Source organism: Pectinophora gossypiella, chromosome Z, assembly GCF_024362695.1.
Source record: "Pectinophora gossypiella chromosome Z, ilPecGoss1.1, whole genome shotgun sequence".
Classification (NCBI taxonomy): domain Eukaryota; kingdom Metazoa; phylum Arthropoda; class Insecta; order Lepidoptera; family Gelechiidae; genus Pectinophora; species Pectinophora gossypiella.
Window position 1 is genome coordinate 22,977,827 of NC_065433.1, and position 19,882 is coordinate 22,997,708.

The 19,882-nt window shown below is 39.7% G+C and overlaps 2 protein-coding genes across 4 annotated transcripts; one reads left to right on the forward strand and one right to left on the reverse strand.

Annotated features, from left to right (window-relative positions):
- Nucleotides 1–237: 237 nt before the first annotated feature.
- LOC126380376 (mediator of RNA polymerase II transcription subunit 29-like) lies at nt 238–3,762 on the reverse strand. Of its 2 annotated transcripts, XR_007568461.1 has the most exons (6): nt 3,380–3,762; nt 3,132–3,193; nt 2,581–2,668; nt 1,914–2,009; nt 1,218–1,390; nt 238–291 (listed from the first exon to the last, which is right to left on the reverse strand). XR_007568461.1 is itself a non-coding variant. In XM_050029761.1 (5 exons), the coding sequence occupies exons 1-5, from the start codon at nt 3,731–3,733 to the stop codon at nt 1,274–1,276; spliced, it is 717 nt and encodes a 238-aa protein (XP_049885718.1). In that variant the 5' UTR covers nt 3,734–3,760; the 3' UTR covers nt 880–1,273. The 2 variants fall into 2 exon arrangements, 1 of the variants encoding a protein (XP_049885718.1); XM_050029761.1 differs by lacking the exon at nt 238–291 and having other exon boundaries at nt 880–1,390; nt 3,380–3,760.
- Nucleotides 3,763–4,227: 465 nt separating this feature from the next.
- LOC126380296 (probable DNA mismatch repair protein Msh6) lies at nt 4,228–19,857 on the forward strand. Of its 2 annotated transcripts, none has more exons than XM_050029609.1 (20): nt 4,228–4,465; nt 4,757–4,903; nt 5,055–5,169; nt 5,454–5,655; nt 5,918–6,052; nt 6,313–6,448; nt 7,083–7,222; nt 8,865–8,999; nt 10,279–10,468; nt 10,766–11,075; nt 11,628–11,783; nt 12,272–12,362; nt 13,169–13,324; nt 14,345–14,500; nt 15,772–15,906; nt 16,111–16,329; nt 16,816–16,995; nt 18,076–18,253; nt 18,606–18,757; nt 19,262–19,857. In XM_050029609.1, exons 1-20 carry the CDS (start codon nt 4,306–4,308, stop codon nt 19,544–19,546), a joined length of 3,378 nt encoding a protein of 1,125 aa, XP_049885566.1. In that variant the 5' UTR covers nt 4,228–4,305; the 3' UTR covers nt 19,547–19,857. The 2 variants fall into 2 exon arrangements, with proteins under 2 accessions (XP_049885566.1, XP_049885567.1); XM_050029610.1 differs by having other exon boundaries at nt 5,058–5,169.
- The last annotated feature ends 25 nt before the right edge of the window (nt 19,858–19,882 follow it).

A 19,882-nucleotide genomic window follows, 5' to 3' on the forward strand; every position in this document is an offset into this window, starting at 1 on the left:
ACCAAGAAACGTCGCGGCCGCGGCGGCGTTTGTGGGGCGGCGACAGCGGTGGCGAGGCGCGGAGGGGGGGCAGATACCCGAGTGAGCAACCGGAACGCGGCAGACGCGTGAGGGCAGACGTCGTTGATGGTCGTGTCAAATATTGAATTTTGCGGGCGAACTTTTCACTATTCTTGGATGGTTCAAATCTTTCGTAGGTAGTTTTCTGTTGAATTTTCCAGGCGGACGTTTCACGGCGTATTTCTGTTGTAATTTTTAAATTTTGTTTTTTTGGAAACTGATCGTATTTTCCTAAAATATCAAACCAAATCATAAACTACGTAATAATCTAGAAATTAATAACAATTCATTATTTAACTGAGCTACTTATACTGTAACCTCATTTAAAAATAATAAAATTAAGCATTTTTTAACCTTTCTCCCACACACACAAAGATCTTTCTTTTATAACACGCCTCGCGGACGGAGTCGCGGGCAAAAGCTAGTATAACATAAGTGTACCTTATTACGTTCGTTTTTACAACACTCCTGCTACTGTCTAATAATCAGAACCGCGGCTCACTTTATTATACCGTTCCATAGAGGTACATTGGAATTAACCAAGGTACATTCAGGTAAGTTGCAGGTACATTGCTTTTGTCTATAACTTATTCGCTCTACCACTACATGGTCCAGTGGTAACCATGGAGGGCGTTAACATGTAATAAACAAATAATCAAAGAAGGAAACAATAAAAGAATCCTTATGTTTAGACATAATAGAAAAAAAATATTAAAGGAAGGACCTTCATAACATTGTTGTTTTTTACTATATCAGTTTCACTATAGTATTATCAAAATAGTACATTTTTATTTTGAGTACATGAACATACTTAATTTAAAGAGATCATTATTGTTGATCAGCGTTGTTGCTTATTGGTTGTCATGTAACAAGCAACATCTGTCACTGCCACAGTCGACTATTATAACATTTTAAGGATTACATTTAGGAGTACCATCTGTAAAATTATGAAACCAACTTAAGGACCATTTTAAAAAGGACTAATCCTGAATTATGGTCATGTTGGCAAACACTAACATGTTACTACTCTCCTTTGAAACATAATATTTTATATTTAGAAGACTCGAATCAGTTGTTTACACATTCTTACTTCCACTTTACAGATAAGTTCACTTCACAATAAATTCTCACTTTAAATGTAACTTTCAAACGCTTACTGTTCGAGTTCTTCGGTATCGGGTCATTCGTCCTCGCTGGCCGGCATAGCGTCGCGTCATTCAGTCGGCGCGATGTTCTGTGCAGCGGCCACCAGCAGGTCGTGGATGTCCTTCGCATATGAGATTTGCAACCGCACCGTGTTTAGGTAAGCGGGGTAGCTCAGTGTCGTCTCCTGTCATTCGAAATATTTGTATTAATGATAGTTCAAAATATTTGATATTTTGTACCATGATAAAACTATTTATATACATATAGTATTGTAGACATTGTAGTGAAAGGCCGATTTACAAATCTCCTACAAGCTCTCTGCAGAATAACTTGTGTATCTCAGGTTTGACTAATGCATTCTGGCTAACCCTGAAATAGCCTGTGACTGATGCATTTTTAGTCAGCCGTACTTTAAGACAGTCAAACGCCGAAATTAAAATAATTCGCCTAGTCCACCCTAGAAGTGACTGAGGTTTGTACCAACCGAGTGAACTGATAATATTACAATAATATTATTGTAATATTATTTGACTTATTTGCCTGCTTGGATGATAATAAAACTAATCATTAGAGTTAGGGTAAGTATGTGCAACTTAAAAATGACATGTTGAATCACTTTGTTATTGGCCTTTAACTCAGTTCAGTTGCTTCTAGGAAAGATTAGGCAAAGACCTTTCTCTACAACATATAAACGGTTAAAAACAAACCTGACTGCTTCCAGAGTCAAGTCTAGAGGGAATCACGGTCAGTGGAAGATAATGTGATGCAGATTGTGCTTGCTGGATGCATGTCACTGCTGTACGCTGAAAATGTGTGTAAATATTCACATAGTTCATTAATAATGTATCATCTGTTGTCTTTAACTGCAGTCTATTTCTAAATAACTCACATCTTCTAAAGGTAGGTATACAAAATTTTATTTACACCTGTAGGCTCTGCACGGCAACCGTGCCGCGCGCGGTGCGAATTATATCGAGGCCTTCGACCAATAGCCGTTTGACGTCCATCTACGTAGATAGCATTCGTATCGTTTATTGGACAAAGCGCTCGATATAATTCGCGCCGCGCGCGGTGCAGTTGTCATACATACCCGGCTGTTTGGTGTATGGTAAAGTACATTTAAAGTTCTACAATATTGTTTTAGATCAATAAAGCCATGGGGAACTGGGCAGCCTTTGTAACACTAATGTTTCTTGTGGGATTCAATCTACTTAAAGACTGACTACATAGTACATGGGTCTGTGCTACCCCATCTAAAAGATTTCTACACTATATCCTCTAAATTCTTACACAATGCAAACAATATTAATTAGGTTGTAATACTATTGCACAAAACTCTTATCAGTCTAATGTTAACCAATTTTAACCACTTACCAAATGAAGTTCCATTTGATCACACAGGGAATATAATTCTTCTAGATTTTTGTCGAATCTCAACACCGGAGTGTCTGTGACACCCTTTCTGAAATACAAAAAACAGGATACAAAACCAATGTCCTGAACCAAACTGGTTCTGCTCATACCTACAAGGTACCGTCACTACATGTCACTATCCTAATCAAACAGCCAGCCAGCAACAAAGTGTAAAATTAAATTGTCAATGCATGCTTCATTCATTCAAAATAATTAATTCATATTAATTCAAATAATTCATAATGCTATATGTTGTAACTTATGACATTCAATTGCAGTTGTGAAATAAAACAAAACCATTTAGATACCTATCTAGACTGAAATGTGTTGAAACTGGCAGCTGGCTATTAGATGGTAATAGGTATTTAATTATGCATTGTATTACTTTTTACAAGTACATGACAAATATCTTAAATGTTATTCAGAACGCGAACAAACAGCAATCACATTCATCAGTTGATGAAGTAATTGACTACAATGACGAAAGTATAAAATGCAACTTTAATACTTACTGTGAATTTGAGTCAGTAGTGTGATTTTGGTGTAGAATTTGAGCAGCTGACTTCAGGGTAGTCTAGAACAGAAGGTGTTAATTAATTTATAGATTGGGCTTTTTGTGAAAAAAGTCAACTTCTAACAAAGTCTTCTTTCTAAGTTAATTTCTTATTTAAACAATTAGAAAGATTCTTGTACTTGTAAGTCATTAAAGCGATGTCACTAGCGTATATTTAGAAGAGAAGGTATTGTTCACCAGACTCACCGGTATGGCTTCTCTTATGGATCCCATCAATGTCTTGACTTTGGAGATGTTGTCCATCTTGTCTTGCTGCGGCATGGCAGGCCCCGGGCCCGGCCCCCCTGGACCGGGTCCCGGCTGCATCTGCTGTGGAGACGGTTGCTGCATCACCGTGCCAGCCGGCGGTATGTGCATACCCACGTTCGGTGCTGCACCCACTGCGGGGTTTGCTGACACATTACCGTGCATGTTTAATTGATTCATCTCTAAATAACTATTTGTATTTAATCCACCTTCGATCCCAACATTCAATTCATTCAAAGTAAACAAAATTCGGCCATCCACAGACAGATTTTCGTTCAGAAATAAATATGTCATTTTGTCATCAGCAGTTTGTTTAAAAACCGTAACATTACCGCAAAGTGACGTACCATCTCTATTGATTTTTTCAAAAAAGATCCATGGTCAATGGATTTTATTGAATTTTGTAGTAAAAGTAATAAGCAAAGCCATAATCATCATGTATTTAAGTGCATGCTCTTGTTGGTGCGTTGTAGCATTCTCTCCATGCCACGTTTTTGGGAGAAATAGAAATAGGGCAGTGGATTCCCTTTTGCCACACAAAACTACGCAAGCTGGGAAATTGAAAAAAACAACATTAAATATAAAGAAATCAAGCGAAACTTGGTAAAGAAACAGAAATATTCCAGAATATTTACGAAAGTCCTTTTTAGCTTTGTAATACTATTATTTTATTGCAAAAGATAAAAAAGATTAGAGTAGGACGTACATCGGTATGACTCTGCTTTCTCCTCTGAAGAAAATTAAAAAAATGCTTGACATATGATTTGACAATTTGACATAACGTGCGTAGAATTTGCGCCAAATTTGTTGATTGCCGGATTTTGGTTATACAAATGCAGCTACTGCAGCTATAATTTACCATAAAAATGTCTAAACGTAACAGCGTTGGTTCTAAAAACACATTGTTCAATTATTTCTCCAAGACACCGCCTGCGAATAAGAAAGCTAAGCTTCAAAATGGAGATACTGATGGAAGTCCAAAACTTGATTCTACTCTGCACAATGAAACAGACTCGAAAAATGATAGTAAGTTAACTTATCCGTACATTTTGAAAATTTTATACATACATAAATTCACGCCCATAAACCATAATGGGGTGGGTAGAGCCACAAGTGTTTGATGGACAGTATGTATGGTGTTTGATGGACAGTACCTATGATCACCCATCGCGCTTATAATGTTCCGTCCTGTTAAAAAGGATATAATTTCTGTGTTGGTTTTTATGATCTGCCACAAACATTTCTGAAGATCTTTGGGTACAATAAAGTAAACTAAAACTAAAATTATTAATAAATAATTGAATTTATAATTTTTAGACAAAAAGCGCGAGCGTCATACAACTCCATCACCAAAAGTCTACAACTACAGTGACAGCGAAGATGAAGTGCCCATTGCTCCTAAACGAAGAAAGCGCATCAGACTCAACCCTATAGACTCCGATGACTCAGATACTGAGAACAAAGGTTAGTAAAAACTGCAACTTACAAATAATAGTAAAATAATATATAAATAACATCATGTTAGTAACTTTTAACTTAATGTACCATTAGCAGTTTACAAAATCTTGTAACATTCCCCATTTTTCAAAGGTTAGTTAATTATCAAAATTTTCAGTAGACAATAAAGTGTCATCCGTGAAAGAGAAGATATCTGTGGAGAAGAAACTTCATGACAGCTTCAAATATGAAGCAAACCAAACTCCGAAAAACAAAAAGTCTACAAGTGATGGGTAATAAATAATATTTCAATGTAGTAAGAACAATATTCATTTATTTCAAAAACAGAACACAATCTGTGCGAAAATAGTAATAATAGTAAATAAATAAAGTTGACATTGTGATCTGATTGAGGTTTTTAAGCATAAGCTGTGAATTGAGTTGACTCTGGGAGTCCACTCTGGACAAAGCTTACTGTTAGCTTAAGATTGCTTGTCAAACTGATTGCCTTTTTGCTAAATTAGTTGTTTAATTTGTTCTATGAGTATAACAATTTGTACTTAATATATTACAATAGCCCTAAGCCGACAACAACAAAGTTCGAGCATGTTGAAAAGGATACAGCTCCAATAGCTGATGTGGGCAACTGGGTGCACTGCAAGCTTGAGTGGCTCAAGCCCGACAAGATCCGTGATGCACAGAAGAGGAGGCCTGACCACGCCGACTATGATCCCACCACACTATATGTCCCGCCTGACTTTTACAATAATCAGACTCCTGTGAGTTGTGTTTTTATTGTCTATAGGTATTATGGATTGTGATAAAAAAGTATTTGTAGATTTCAAAGATACCAAAAGTTGTTGCAGGTTTTCTTCTCATGACTTCTAGCTCTATATAATAGAGCTTCACAATTCGTATAAGGATCAATACTAATCCTGAGAAAAAGCTATTAGTCCAAATTAAACAATGTGATAAGAAGTCCTTGCAAAAACATTTCTTTGTGGGTTGAGGTCCTAAACAAATACGGTATATTCCTTCCAGGCACATAGACAGTGGTGGGAGATGAAATCGTCGCACTTTGATTGTGTGCTGTTCTTCAAAGTGGGCAAGTTTTACGAACTGTACCACATGGACGCCGCAGTCGGAGTTAATGAGCTTGGCTTCTCTTATATGAAGGTAAGAAAATTGTTTAAAACTTCACTGTACAGTGTTAGTGCTCAGTAATCATTTCCAGTGTTTGTCATAGCATTATTTCACTTCAGGCATAGAAATGGAATAAGTTTCGAAAGAGATTTAATTATATATTAGTCACACTAAAACTGAGCATAATAAGCAATAGTAATTGTAGAGCAATGGCATGTAAAATGAGTAATGTCACGTCACAAGTACAATGTAAAGCGTGTTCTATTTTCACAATGTGTTGTAATCGTTTTCAGGGCGACTTCGCGCACTCTGGTTTCCCAGAGAGTGCGTATGCGCGGATGGCGTCGACGCTCGTGTCGAAAGGGTACAAGGTGGCGCGCGTCGAGCAGACCGAGACCCCTGATATGATGCAGGAGAGGTGCAAGAAGTGTAAGTTAACAACAGCATTTGTTAACCAACACACTAAACTAGCCAAACAAATGTTCGCTTTTCAATACTTTTGCAAATGTGCTCTTATAATATGTACGTTGGATGAACGGAACACACTTTTAAGTATGCACATACATACGTCTATGTGTACAGAACCACAAGTGAAAACTTGCACCTACTTAATACAAAGTCCTAAGATGGATATGATGAATTGTGTGGTGATGAGTGATCAGCTCACACTATACATCCATCATGTTGGAAATCACACAAAATCTATGTCAGGTTTTATGGCATGCCTGGCAGATGAACCGCTGAACATGGTCTGTTTTTTGTTTGCTCCCAGATTATTCAATAACATTAGATTACCAACCAAACTAAACAGGATGTCAACAAAGCATGATTGGGAATATCTATCGACAGTTTCGAGGCGCATTTATAAACTGGTGGACGAAAAGATCGACTCAAGTTTCCTGCCTTAAGCTTGGTCTATACAAATGAATATTTGTCTTATTTTTCAAAGTTCTTCCCCTTCTAAACGATACCTACCTACAGGTAACAAGATACACCTTGGTAGACTGTCTTTTTGAGTTGATTTTTTTGTCCACAAGTGTATATTGTGTGGTCTCGTGTACAGTGCGTCAGTCGAGCAAGTGGGACAAGGTGGTGCGAAGGGAGATCTGCCAAGTGACTCTCCGGGGCACGCAGGTGTGCGGCCTCCAGGACCCCGGCCCGGGCGAGGCGTCCGCTGCTTACATGCTGGCAATTACTGAGGAGGTATGAACTGCTAGTCGTTGTTTTTTCACTTTTCCCTAACTAAATAGGCACTTACTAGGTAAGGTTATCCTTACTAGCAACAGGTGAGGTTGCATCGCGATTGCGAATCTATGGTAAAAAAAGAAATCTGTCGTTTCTCTGTCTAATTTGGTCCTTCACACAGGAGGTACACATAAATAAACACAAACACATTTAATAGACACTTATATTATAAACAAATGTACATTACGATGCTATTTTTCTGCTAAGCGATTGTCTTTTATTTGTTTATTATTTTCGTCCTTGGAAGAAGTCTTTAATTCCACACTTTATTATAGTAAATCCTATATTCGGCATAGAGCCCCACGAAGCCCCGCAGATCGGTATTTTTGGTTGCGAATGTCCATTTCTCTGGTTGAAAAATTCGCTCTAATTTATGTTTATATCTTTTGCGAGTGTTTCGATCAATTTCTCTAACCTGTAATTTGCAATCAACGAATAAAATGCTACTTATCCTCGGCCTCTGTCTTCTTATAGATTATGTATGTATGTATGCCACGTTACATTCCATTTAAAGCGGGTGCTGTGCTAATGTCGCGCCACCTCAAAACGATGGGGTTAAGTTACTAGTAGTGCCTAAACAGTGTGTTCGACCTTTCTTCTTCTTCTTATCGTGTGGGTAGTGGGATGGAATACCAAAGCCCCGTGACATGGCTCATGTAACGATTACTCACTTACATCAGTAAATAGTAACCGGGACCAAGGGCTTAACGTGCCATCCGAAGCACGGATCATCTTACTTTCGGACAATCAGGTGATTAGCCTGTAATGTCCTAACCAGGGATCACAAGTTATTTTTGTGATATGTCCCCACCGGGATTCGAAACCGGGGCCTCCGGATCGTGAGTCCAACGCTCAACCACTGGACACTAAGGCCGTATTTCGACCTTCAGTGTGGTCCTATACAAGACTAGAGTGTCTCATATTTTCTTCTCTTCAGCCACTACACCATTTTTGAAATGACATAGTTACAATAAATTAAAATGAATGAATCTTCTTTTTACCTTGTGGATTGTGAGGTGGAATACCAACCTCATTAACCCTGGTGTCAGTGTTATTACTGAACCGCCAAAGGCCCCTGACATGAATGAAAAATATTTATAAATAAAAGCTTTGTTAAATTGAACTTTGTTAACTTTATAGTTGAGTTTGTTGTGCAAGCGAAGCGAGTGTGTCCCGGTAATGCGTAGCGAAATGTAGTATAAAACATACTGTTTTTTTTGTTATTATATCACACACATGCTTAGGGAAACTCACAAAGAGAATATTTAAATAAAAAAAAACTGTATTTTCTACTTGTTATCGTTCTTGTCGTTGTTATGAGCAGTGGAAGTTCAAGGGGGAGGCCTTTGCCCTGTGGTGGGACATAATATATAGGCTGTTATGTTATGTATGTCACGAAAAAAGTCTCGCGGCGTCTGTGTCGCAGGTTCTGCATATAATTATAATGACCTGTCAATTAGTTCGATTAAAATCTGTCGACTTCTTTCATGGCGCAGATTCTTACTTTTAACTTAGTTTAAAACGATGAGTCCGCCAACGTCGCGGTTCTAAAAATAAAACGGAGTACAAGAAATCTCACTTTATCACGGTGTGTTAACAGGAGGGGCAAGGCAGCAGCACATACGGCGTGTGTTTTGTGGACACGTCCATCGGGCTATTCCACCTCGGACAGTTCAAGGACGACAAGCACTCCTCGCGGTTGCTAACCACACTGTCACACTACCCGCCTGCTTTGGTAAGCCTGCAACACACAAGCTCAACTTGCAAATTACTGTTGCCAAATTATCGATAGTTCGATAATCGATATCGATAGTTTGATGACCTTGAAAATCATCTATACTATCGATAGCGACAAACCTATCAAATTCAAAAATATCTTTATTCAGTAGGTAACATAGTTACACTTTGAATCGTCAATTTTTACATAACGAACGTCTCATCCGCCTAAAACTACTGCAGATTCTCACCGTCACGAAGCAATACTGCGGCTAATTCCTGCAGACTCTATCTTATTTTAAGTTATACCAGTCATTTTCTTATCCGCCGAAAAGGAAAAGGACGAGTAATTTTAGAGATCGATAACAACCCCCTTATATTTTTGTATTTGTCAATAACTCGACAAAATTAAGTTGACATAACACGTCAAACGAGTAGCATACCAGTAACATACATATTTGATTCACCCGGATTATTCATTGATTTACTCATTCAATTTAAAAACAGCTGTCAATCACCGGTTCCTGTCTTTTTCGGCGAATAAGAAAATTGGGTCGTGTACCAGGTTCGAGATAAATTATGAAATTTTGATTACTAAATAAAGACAGATCTAAAACTAACGAAAATCATTTTCTTTTTTCTATTTAACTTATTTATGAATTTTATTCAAGAAAAACGCAATACTTAGTCCGACATTTTATCACGTTTTTCTATGACGTCACAGTGTGCTTTCATACAAATTCCATAGTAATTTCGTGTCTTGACGTTTAGTAAAAAGTAACTGATTTGACTAGTTGGAAACTAGCCTGTTACAGGTATAGCTTAATATAAAATGAGATGGTATGTACTGGAATCTGATCCACTATCAAACAACTTTTTACTATTGCAAGGACTATCGATACTATTGATATTATTAGTTATTTCAAACCTTTCGTTAGTGTATCGACAGGCAACCCTAATTTTAGAACTGCTCAGACGAAGGACAGACGACGGAGCTTTATAGCTCGGGGTACTATTTTGTTCGCGATCTTATTACTAAGACCACAATCAGTCTTAAAGATTCATTTTGGGAAACTTGCCTAAACTTTGCTATTAACCGCAAACCCTTTGCCTAAACCGCAGTCATTGTGAGGAATCTGAATGAACTAATAGGAGTTAGTGGATAGCGAGTGACTGTACGTTACTTTTGATGTTCTAACTGGATATTTACGAAAATACAACAGGTTTTGGAACATTTTGCGAATGGTATTGACTCCTAGTGCTCTAAAATTTGATACATTATTATTTATGAATACTAGATAGTGTACGAGCGTAAGTCGACGACCGCCCGTACTTGCAAGCTGCTGAGCACACACTGCCACGGCGCGCGGCGCGAGGCGCGGACTATGCCGCCGCCCGAGAAGACGCTCAAGACTCTCGCTGAGCAGTACTACAAGACCAATGCTGATGGCGACTGGCCGGAGGGACTCAAGCAGTTCCTACACGAAGGTAAAGTACAAACGCTACCACACATGTGCTCACATGTACTTTATATCGCAAACATGCACGCACACACGCACGCGCGCACGCACACGCACGCAAGTACTTACGCACACTGAATAAATACATTATTTCTTTTCGTTTCACATTGTACACAACTTTTGTTATGTGTTCAACTTTCTTGATCCAAAGTTGGAGGTTTGTAAAGGCAAAAAGAAATAGGCCTTGTATTACACGTTCAATCATGATAGCGATCCGTGTGTTGGGTTTGTGAGAATTTTTTTGAGGATTGTTTTCGCTCCCCAGGTGACGCGTTAGGCCTAACGCCGGCCGCGAACTGCTTCCTGGCAGTGAAGGCACTGGGAGGCTGCGTGACGTACCTTACCGAGTGCCTTCTAGATGTCCAAGTCCTGGGCATGTCTCAATTCGCATCATACGAGCCTCCAGACGTCGCCAGCAGTCAGTCGAGCCAGTCGCAAGGGGACAAGCCAGCGAAGTGGGAGGGCGGTAGTGTCATGGTTTTGGACGCCATAACTCTCAGGAATCTCAGAATAGTGCAGGATGTCGGATGCCTGTATGATAAGCTCAACTACTGCTCCACTGCTATGGGGAAAAGGTCAGTTTTAGAATAATAATGTCGTTTTGACTTGCCATTACATTATTTCCAAACATTTTTCAGTTTCTTTCGAAAATTAAAGCTTTGATTTTGAATCTAATTTCGCGTCGTGGATTGAGCTATGAAAATTGTTTAAAAAATGCACATGTATTCATTTCTTGAAATATCTTGATGTAAAAATGAGTACTAAAACTAACGAAAAACATCTTAAATCAAGAACAACGTAATAATAAGTTTGATAATTTATCACGTTTTTCTATGACGTCACAGTGTGCTTTTTAATACTTTCATAATAATTTCGTGTTTTGACGTTTAGTAAAAAGTAACTGATTTGACTAGTTGGAAACTAGCTATTCTAAGCAGAATCTGCGACAGTAGTGCTGTATGTCTTTTGTCCGGCCAAGTAGTTAATACCATAATGGCAAATCTACAATAACACACGTCAAAAAAAAGTGCTGCGTCCGTAGAACTTTTGTGACACGGATTATATTTTAAACCTGGTTTATCTATTAGTATTTGTTATGTAATGTCCCTGGGTATATTTCTCGTCAGGTTGCTATACCAGTGGGTGTGCGCACCGAGTTGCAACCTCAACGTGATAAAGGAGCGCCAGGAGGCGGTGCGCGTGTTGTTCGACCAACAGGAACTTACCCAGAATGTCAAGAATATCCTCACCACACTGCCGGACCTGGAGCGACTACTAGCCAAGTAAGTGTAATAAATTAAGGCTGTCGTATACCGGATATGTCTGTAGCACAAATATAACGATGCGACAGAGGGTAGTTCACAGACTGCGTCCGGCTGCGTCGTCCACGCATGGCTACCCTAGGCGTACAGGCATGGTAACTCAAACTAAATCACAGTAACCACAATTTGATTTTGCCTGGACAAAATTTAAATCGAAAACATTGCTATTTTTTTACAAAAATAGTATCGGTAAACGATACACAATAACAACACATTAATGAATTTCAATTCCCACACCTTAATAATTCACACACCTTTAGTGTGTAGAGACTTAAATAGAAAAAATATGTCATTTCTAAAACTAATTTAGGCAAGCATGTACCACTTTAGACCACATCTTCATTTACCATCAGGTGAGATTGAGGTCAAGCGCAGGCTACTTTATAATAAAATAATATATATAAATATATATAAACCTAATTTAATTAATTCCTTCGTACACTTTGTAGAGTACACAGTCTCGGCAACTTATTGAAGTCAAAAACGCACCCGGACTCACGCGCCATCTTTTACGAGGAGAAAATATACTCCAAACGCAAGGTAATCATTTGAAAATAGATTTTAAAATGATGAGAGTGACATATCTCTCGTCTCTTTCGTACTAAGCTGTATACCGTTAGTGCGTATATACTGTATCTCTGTCCTGCTGTCACACCAATCATGGTATCATATGGTGTGCATTAAAACTGGCAGGTTAGAAAGGCCACATCAAAACTATTCATCTAAAAAAGCAAATTTGCTATTTCACATTTGTTTGCATTGCGCACTTACTTTCATATGCGCAAATGTCAAATTGGATTGTATACTAGGTTCAAGATAAATTATAAAATTCTGATTACTAAATAAAGACAAACCAACCAACGAAATATATATATATTTTTATTTAACTTATTTATGAATTTTAATCAAGAAAAGCGTAATAATAAGACCGACACTTCATCACGTTTTTCTATGACGTCACAGTGTGCTTTTTTCATACAAATTCCATAGTAATTTCGTGTTTTGACGTTTAGTAAAAAGTAACTGATTTGACTAGTTGGAAACTCATCATAATCATCAGCCCATTAATGTCCCCACTGCTGGGGGACGGGCCTTCCCTATGGATGGATAGGGAGATCGGGCCTCAAACCACCACGCGGGCCCAGTGCGGATTGGTGGTTATTAAGTTGGAAACTACCCTATTGCAATATTCCTTTTTTAGATGAATTGCTTCGATTTGGCCTTTTTAACTCCCCTAGATAGATAGATAAAGTACAGCCTAGTGCGAAAGAGAAGGAAATAAAACAAGGCAATTCGAATAAGGGCAATTGTTTTACATTTATTCACTGTAAAATTATTCTTATTAGGTTCTGGACTTCATATCCGTGCTGAACGGCTTCACCGCGGCCCTCGGCGTGTCGGAGATGTTCACCGACACGGACTCCGCTTTGCTGAAGACTATCACACAGTTCAGTCCCGAGGGAAAGTATCCTGATTATAGAGAAACGCTCAAGTTCTTCAAGGTAAGGAAGCTGCTACTGAATGCCATATCCGTAGCCAACACTGAGCACTAAACTCACCACTCACTTATATAATGAAAATTTTAAGTGATATTTTTGTCATCTTTTTGTATGTGGCGTCCTTTTATAATAAACAATTTGTATTCTTTTGTATTCCCTACATAAATCTGCCATTAACTCGAAAAGACAGATGTGTTCCTAGAATATCATAGGGCTTTATATTATGAGCGACTTTCCAAGTTACTTTCTCCAAAAAAAATAAAAGTAAGCTCAAGTGAATGCTATAAAAACAAAAAAGTCTAGTTAACGAATTTCGAATTTTCTTGGACTTCTTCTTCTATAGTGTGAGTTCTGAGGTGAATTACCAACCTCATCAACCTTGGTGTCAGGGTTATTATTGAGCCACCAAAGGCCCCTGATATGGCTCATGTAACGACTACTTACATCAGTAACTGGGACCAACGGCTTAACGTTCCTTCCAAAGCACGGATCATCTTACTTTTTGGACAATCATGTGATCAGCCTGTAATGTCCTAACCAAACTAGGGATCACAAAGTGATTTTTGTGGTATGTCCCCATCGGGATTCGAACCCGAGAACCGCTATTACTAACTAGCGACCCGCCTCGGCTTCGCTCAGGTGCAATGCTGAGGATAAAATGAAATTATTTACGATATCACATTAAAAACCTCAAAAATAACAATATTTCTCCACTATTTAATGAATGTTATTATACATATAAACCTTCCTCTTGAATCACTTTATTTATTAAAAAAAAACGCATCACAATCCGTTGCGTAGTTTTAAAGATTTAAGCGTACATAGGAATATAGGGACAGAAAAAGCGACTGTTTTATACTATGTAGTGATACTACCACCACCATCTATCTATCCACGTATATGTATTTATCTAAATTTCTAATGTTCAAATAAAATATAAAATATTGAATAAAATATCAATTTTGTGTAAATTTGTTTTGGATGTTGTGTGCAATAAAGTAATTATTTGATTTGATTCAACAGGATGGCTTCGACCAAACTGAGGCGGAGAAGGCGGGCGTGATCCTCCCTGGCGAGGGCATGGACCCTGAATACGACGATACGCTGCGTACCATCAAGGAGATAGATGATGAGTTGAAGGAATATCTCGCCGAGCAAGAGAAGTACTTCCGATGTCGGGTAACTAATCATCAACATCTCCCTAGCATTACATCGAGTTTTACAGGCTCCGCTTACATAACCTGAAGATTTAACATATTGATGTACAACAGATAATATTTTCATCTGTCACAAAATAAATTTAAAGCCCATGTGAAGCTTACTTAGAAAGAAAGATTAATGATTACCTAAATGATAAAAATGTCTGGTATTAAAAGTGTTCCTCTAGTTATCAAATAATTTGTGTTGTGTAGTGTATACCCTCATTGATTTAAAAGGTGTTGCTGTTGCAGTTTCTTGTCATTTCTTCTCCTAAACCATAACACCTTGCGAAATGACGTAAATACAAAAATGTTACATTGATCTTCAATAAGTTTATCCATAATAATTACGTTGAATAAATGATTCTGATTTCTGACGGAAAATTCGGTACGGTGCAGCGTTGCCAGACGTCCCGATTTTTAATTCAAAATTTAATGTCCCGCGCGGGACAGGCTCAGTCCCGCTTTTCGGGAACAACTCGACAGTGCGTGCAACGTACTGAAAGCGAGGGCGGATGGCGACATCTTCTCTTTCTCTCTTTTCTTATAGTCATTTGTTTATCGTAAACGTAATTTGAACTCAAATTAAAAGATAAATATTCAAAAACTATTTATTATATAGGCTTTTTTTACTATGTCCCGCTTTCGACGAAAGAATCCCGCTTTTTTCACTCAAAAAGTTCCAAAATCCCGACTTGGCAAAAAAAAATCTGGCAATGCTGGTACGGTGTCATTGACACCCTATATGTGTGTCGATAACATAGCATCACGCCTGTGTCCCAGAACGGGGAGGCAGAGGTGTACAGTACGCCAACTCCGTCATCTATGTTTAAGTCCCATGCAATAGGAGGCGAGCGCATTGGCATTAACCGGGCACAAATCCTGGAAACCACGTCATAAAAACGTTTTTATTACGTTATTATTTTTGGAGGTGGAGTACCAACCTCATCAACTCTGATGTCAGGGTTACTATTGAGCCGCCAAAGGCCTTACATCAGTAAGTAGTAACCGGGACCAACGACTTAACGTGCCTTCCGAAGCACGGATCATCTTACTTTCGGACAATCTGGTGAGCAGCCAGTAATGTCCTAACTAGGGACCACAAAGTAATTTTTGTGATATGTCCCCACAGGAAATCGAACCCGGGACGTGAGCCCGACGCTCAACCACTAGACCACGGAGGTCGTTATTATTTTTGTACATCGTTCCTATATCTGTAATTATTAATAATTTATCGTATACTGTGTTCAGCTGGCGTACGTGGGGTCGGACAAGAAGCGATACCAGATCGAGGTGCCGGTGTCGGCGGCATCCAAGGCCGGCGCCGACTACCAGCTCGAAGGCACCAGGAAAGGATACAAGAAGTTCTCCACTGCTGAGACCAGGGTAAATGTCTTCATCCATTTTTTTTTATTTATTAGGATTACGGGGGAAAAATCGGAGACTGTAAGCTTCTGAGTGCCAGACTGTCAGCCATAAGAGAACAAGATCAAGCTGCCACGAGCTGCATTTGACAAGAGCTGCGAGGTCTAGTCTCGTCCGAGTCAGATTTCTCGATTTAGTTTTCTGTGATGTGTTTACATGTTCTAGGAGTTCCTGGCACGCATGATAGCGGCTGAGGAACAGAAGCGCGTGGTCCTCAAAGACCTGAGCCGTCGAATCTTCGAGAACTTTTCGTCACACTACGCGCAGTGGGAGGCGGCAGTACAGTGTATCGCCACCCTCGACATACTACTGGCGTTCGCGGAGTTCGCGCGACAACAGAGCACGGATGTATGCTTGCCTATCGTCACTATGGGGGATAGTAAGGTAAGATTCTTCTTTTTTGTCCAATATTGTCCAAGGAGTTTGGAGGTACCTAAGTATCGTTTGGAAGATGGAGTATCGAACTCGGGATCTCTAGTTTTGTGATCAAGTATCTAAGTAAGAGGAGCTCGGTGGTGCAGCGGTAAACGCGCTCGGTCTGCGATTGTTGAAGTTAAGCAACTTTTGCAAAGGCCGGTCATAGGATGGGTGACCAGAAAAAGTTTTCATCTCGAGCTCCTCCGTGCTTCGGAAGGCACGTTAAGCCGTTGGTCCCGGCTACATTAGGGGTCGGTAATAACCATCAATCCGCACTGGGCCCTAGTGATGGTTTAAGGCCCGATCTCCCTATCCATCCATAGGAAAGGCCCGTGCCCCAGCAGTTGGGACGTCAATGGGCTGATGATGATGAATGTTTCAATTACTACTAGCCTGTAGTGTTACCCTTCACGGTCTTGAGAAATAATAAAATGTAATAATTCAATATTCCAGCCGTACATAAACATCACGGAGGGCCGTCACCCGTGCATTCCGATCGTGAACGACTTCGTGCCCAACGACGCGGAGCTGGGCACGCGCGGGCCCAGCCTGCTGCTGCTCACTGGGCCCAACATGGGCGGCAAGTCCACGCTCATGCGGCAAGTGGGCCTCCTCGTGGTGCTAGCGCAGCTGGTGGGTTTATACATAAGTATAGAATGGCAACACTCCGTCCCGCACCAATTCATATCGGACGCCGTCCCCCCCCCGGGTCTTACTGTAGTCTTAATTGGCCGTAAGCCGCTAAGAAGTAGAGGAGAGAGCGTGGACTGTCTCGTTCGCACTTACACGTCAGCTGGTACACGGTAAGAAGGATATTTTTGTATGGAGTCTCCGGGGTGTGGCGGAGGGAAGAGAAAGGGACATTTTCTCCCGATAGGTGGCGTCTCGTACCTAAGATCAAAAAATGTAGTAATAGGACGGAGGTCATGAATAAATCGTAAAAAAAGACAAGTAAAAATCTGAAAATGCCGCTTTATAGTGCGTATCAATCAATGTAGCAAAGGTGGCCGTCGGCTTCCCACCACGAGAAAAAAAATATTGTATAATAGTCGAAGGTAGTTGTTTACCAGCTTAAATAGTAATAGATTATTATTATAGTATATATGTCATGGCCAGATCGTAAAATTGATCATTTCATGATGTGGTCGAACATTTCATGAAATGGCTAACTTAAGTTGACCATATCGTTGAAACGTCAACGTTTAATGATATATCAATCAACGTTTGGCCATATCGTTAATGTAGGCGGTGTCCATGCTATGTGGTGTAATAAAAACGCGAATAGTCGATTAATTTCTTAGGTTAAAAATTATGTACCTATTCGATATGGAAAATTGAACAATTTCAACATTGACTCATCGGTAATAATATCAATCAAATTTAAATATAATCGATACCAGCGCCTCTATCGGTGGATAATGTTACTAATTTTACGATATGATTGCCAACTTTTGGCCATATCATGAAGTAAACATGTATTTAGTTGATCATATCGTTAAACGTTTTGTATTCATTGATCTGGCCAAACTACATCATGATGTGGCCAACGAATGATATTCTGTTTCATGAAATATGACCATTTCATGAAATGATCAATTCTATGATCTGGCCACGACATATACACAAAATAGGTATGTAAATATAGTAAAATAAAATGAAATAATGTTTTAGGTTAGAATGCAAGTTGCAAGTTTCAACTCTATCTCGTTACAGGGTAGCTACGTTCCCGCACAAGCGTGCTCGCTGAGCGTCGTGGACCGCATCTTCACCCGTCTCGGCGCCTCGGATGACATCCTTTCCGGCCAGTCCACCTTCCTCGTCGAGATGAACGAGACTGCCGCCATTGTCAAGCACGCTACACAGCACTCGCTCGTGTTGCTCGATGAACTTGGTATGTATCCATCATCCATCCAAGCCGTGTTGCGCGACGGCGACTCCTAAATGTGTATCCCAGGTCGATGTTATGATAGGCTCTAATGCGGCTAGCAAAACCGAACTTCGATTTGAAGGTTCGGCCACATGGCGCACAGTATATTAGTACGTATACAAGGTGGTCCACACGCACATAGGGTATAAGTCAGGGTATACGTCCTGGGTCTGTGCCCACCTCAATCAACCACTCCACGATGCCGCTCACACAATAATTCGTTATGTATGCACATATGCACAAATCCTAGTCCTGTCAAATTAAGTTAGTGATTACCCGAATGTGTACCAATGTGTAACCTTACTCCGTTGCGCAGGTCGCGGCACGTCGACGTACGACGGCACGGCTATCGCGTCCGGCGTGTGCGCCGAGCTGGCGGCGCGCGGCTGCCGTGTCGTATTCTCTACGCACTACCACTCGCTCGTACACCACTTCGCTACACACCCCGGAGTCATATTAGGACATATGGTCAGTATGTACATACATACACTAGCTTTTACTCGCGAATTCGTTAACGTGAGACCCTACTGTCAACACGTTCACTGTGTATAATATGAACCACATATGAAGCAATAAATTTGAAACTCATACGTGCATGTCCCATATGTGGGGCACATTTTTTCTTGCCAAAGTGTGTCTATATAATTTATGTATAAATACAAATGTGTTTATCGAAAAATAACATTGCAGGTAAAGGGTTGACATCTAATTTTCAGTTACATAGTAAACGTGTTAAAAGCAGTTTTATACAAACTAACTTTGCCACCTCCTTTTATCCCTTACGGGATGAATTTCGCAAAATCACGTCTTGGTGAGCACTTACGTACTAAAACTTTGACACCGCGCAAAATTTGACACTTGATTGAAAAGTGATTGCGGAACATGCCTTCAAGTAAAATAAACATGATAGGATGGACGCAAGTGGACACGCCTAGTACTTAATGAAATCATTTTCTATTTTGCTTTTTTCAGGCGTGCATGGTGGAGACAGACGAATCGACGCCGGATAGCGAGGACCACATTCCTGAGGAGACGATCACCTTCTTGTATAAGTTGACGCCGGGAGCGTGTCCGAAGTCCTACGGCTTCAACGCGGCGCGGCTGGCCGGAGTGTCCAAGCACATCACTCGCAGAGCGCACCAGATATCCAAGAGGTTGGAGAAAGAAGCCACTTGCGTCCGCGCCTTCAGGGACATTTTGAAAATGGAAACCAAAGGCAAGGATATCCGTGAGTTGCTGGCAGCTTTGTGCATTTAATCACTATTTCCCTTTTTTTAAATTAGGAATTTCAGAAGTCATGATCTGTTATAGGCTAGAGAGTAACGTGATTCGAATGTTCAGTGTTGCTGGTCGTAAATATTACTAAACGGCCAATTAATAATGTATTGTTAGTGTTACTTTTTAATTAATCTCATTAAGAATTAATTTTGTGCCAGTTTTCGTTTATGATTGTTACATAAATATCGTCTTTTTACTACATTTATCTGTGATTTGTCTTTGTAATTGATCAAGATTTTCGCTCCCACCAATTTATTGAATTTACTTCATTATTAAATACTTTTTTACAATTCATGCGTTTTTTTTTACTTAAAT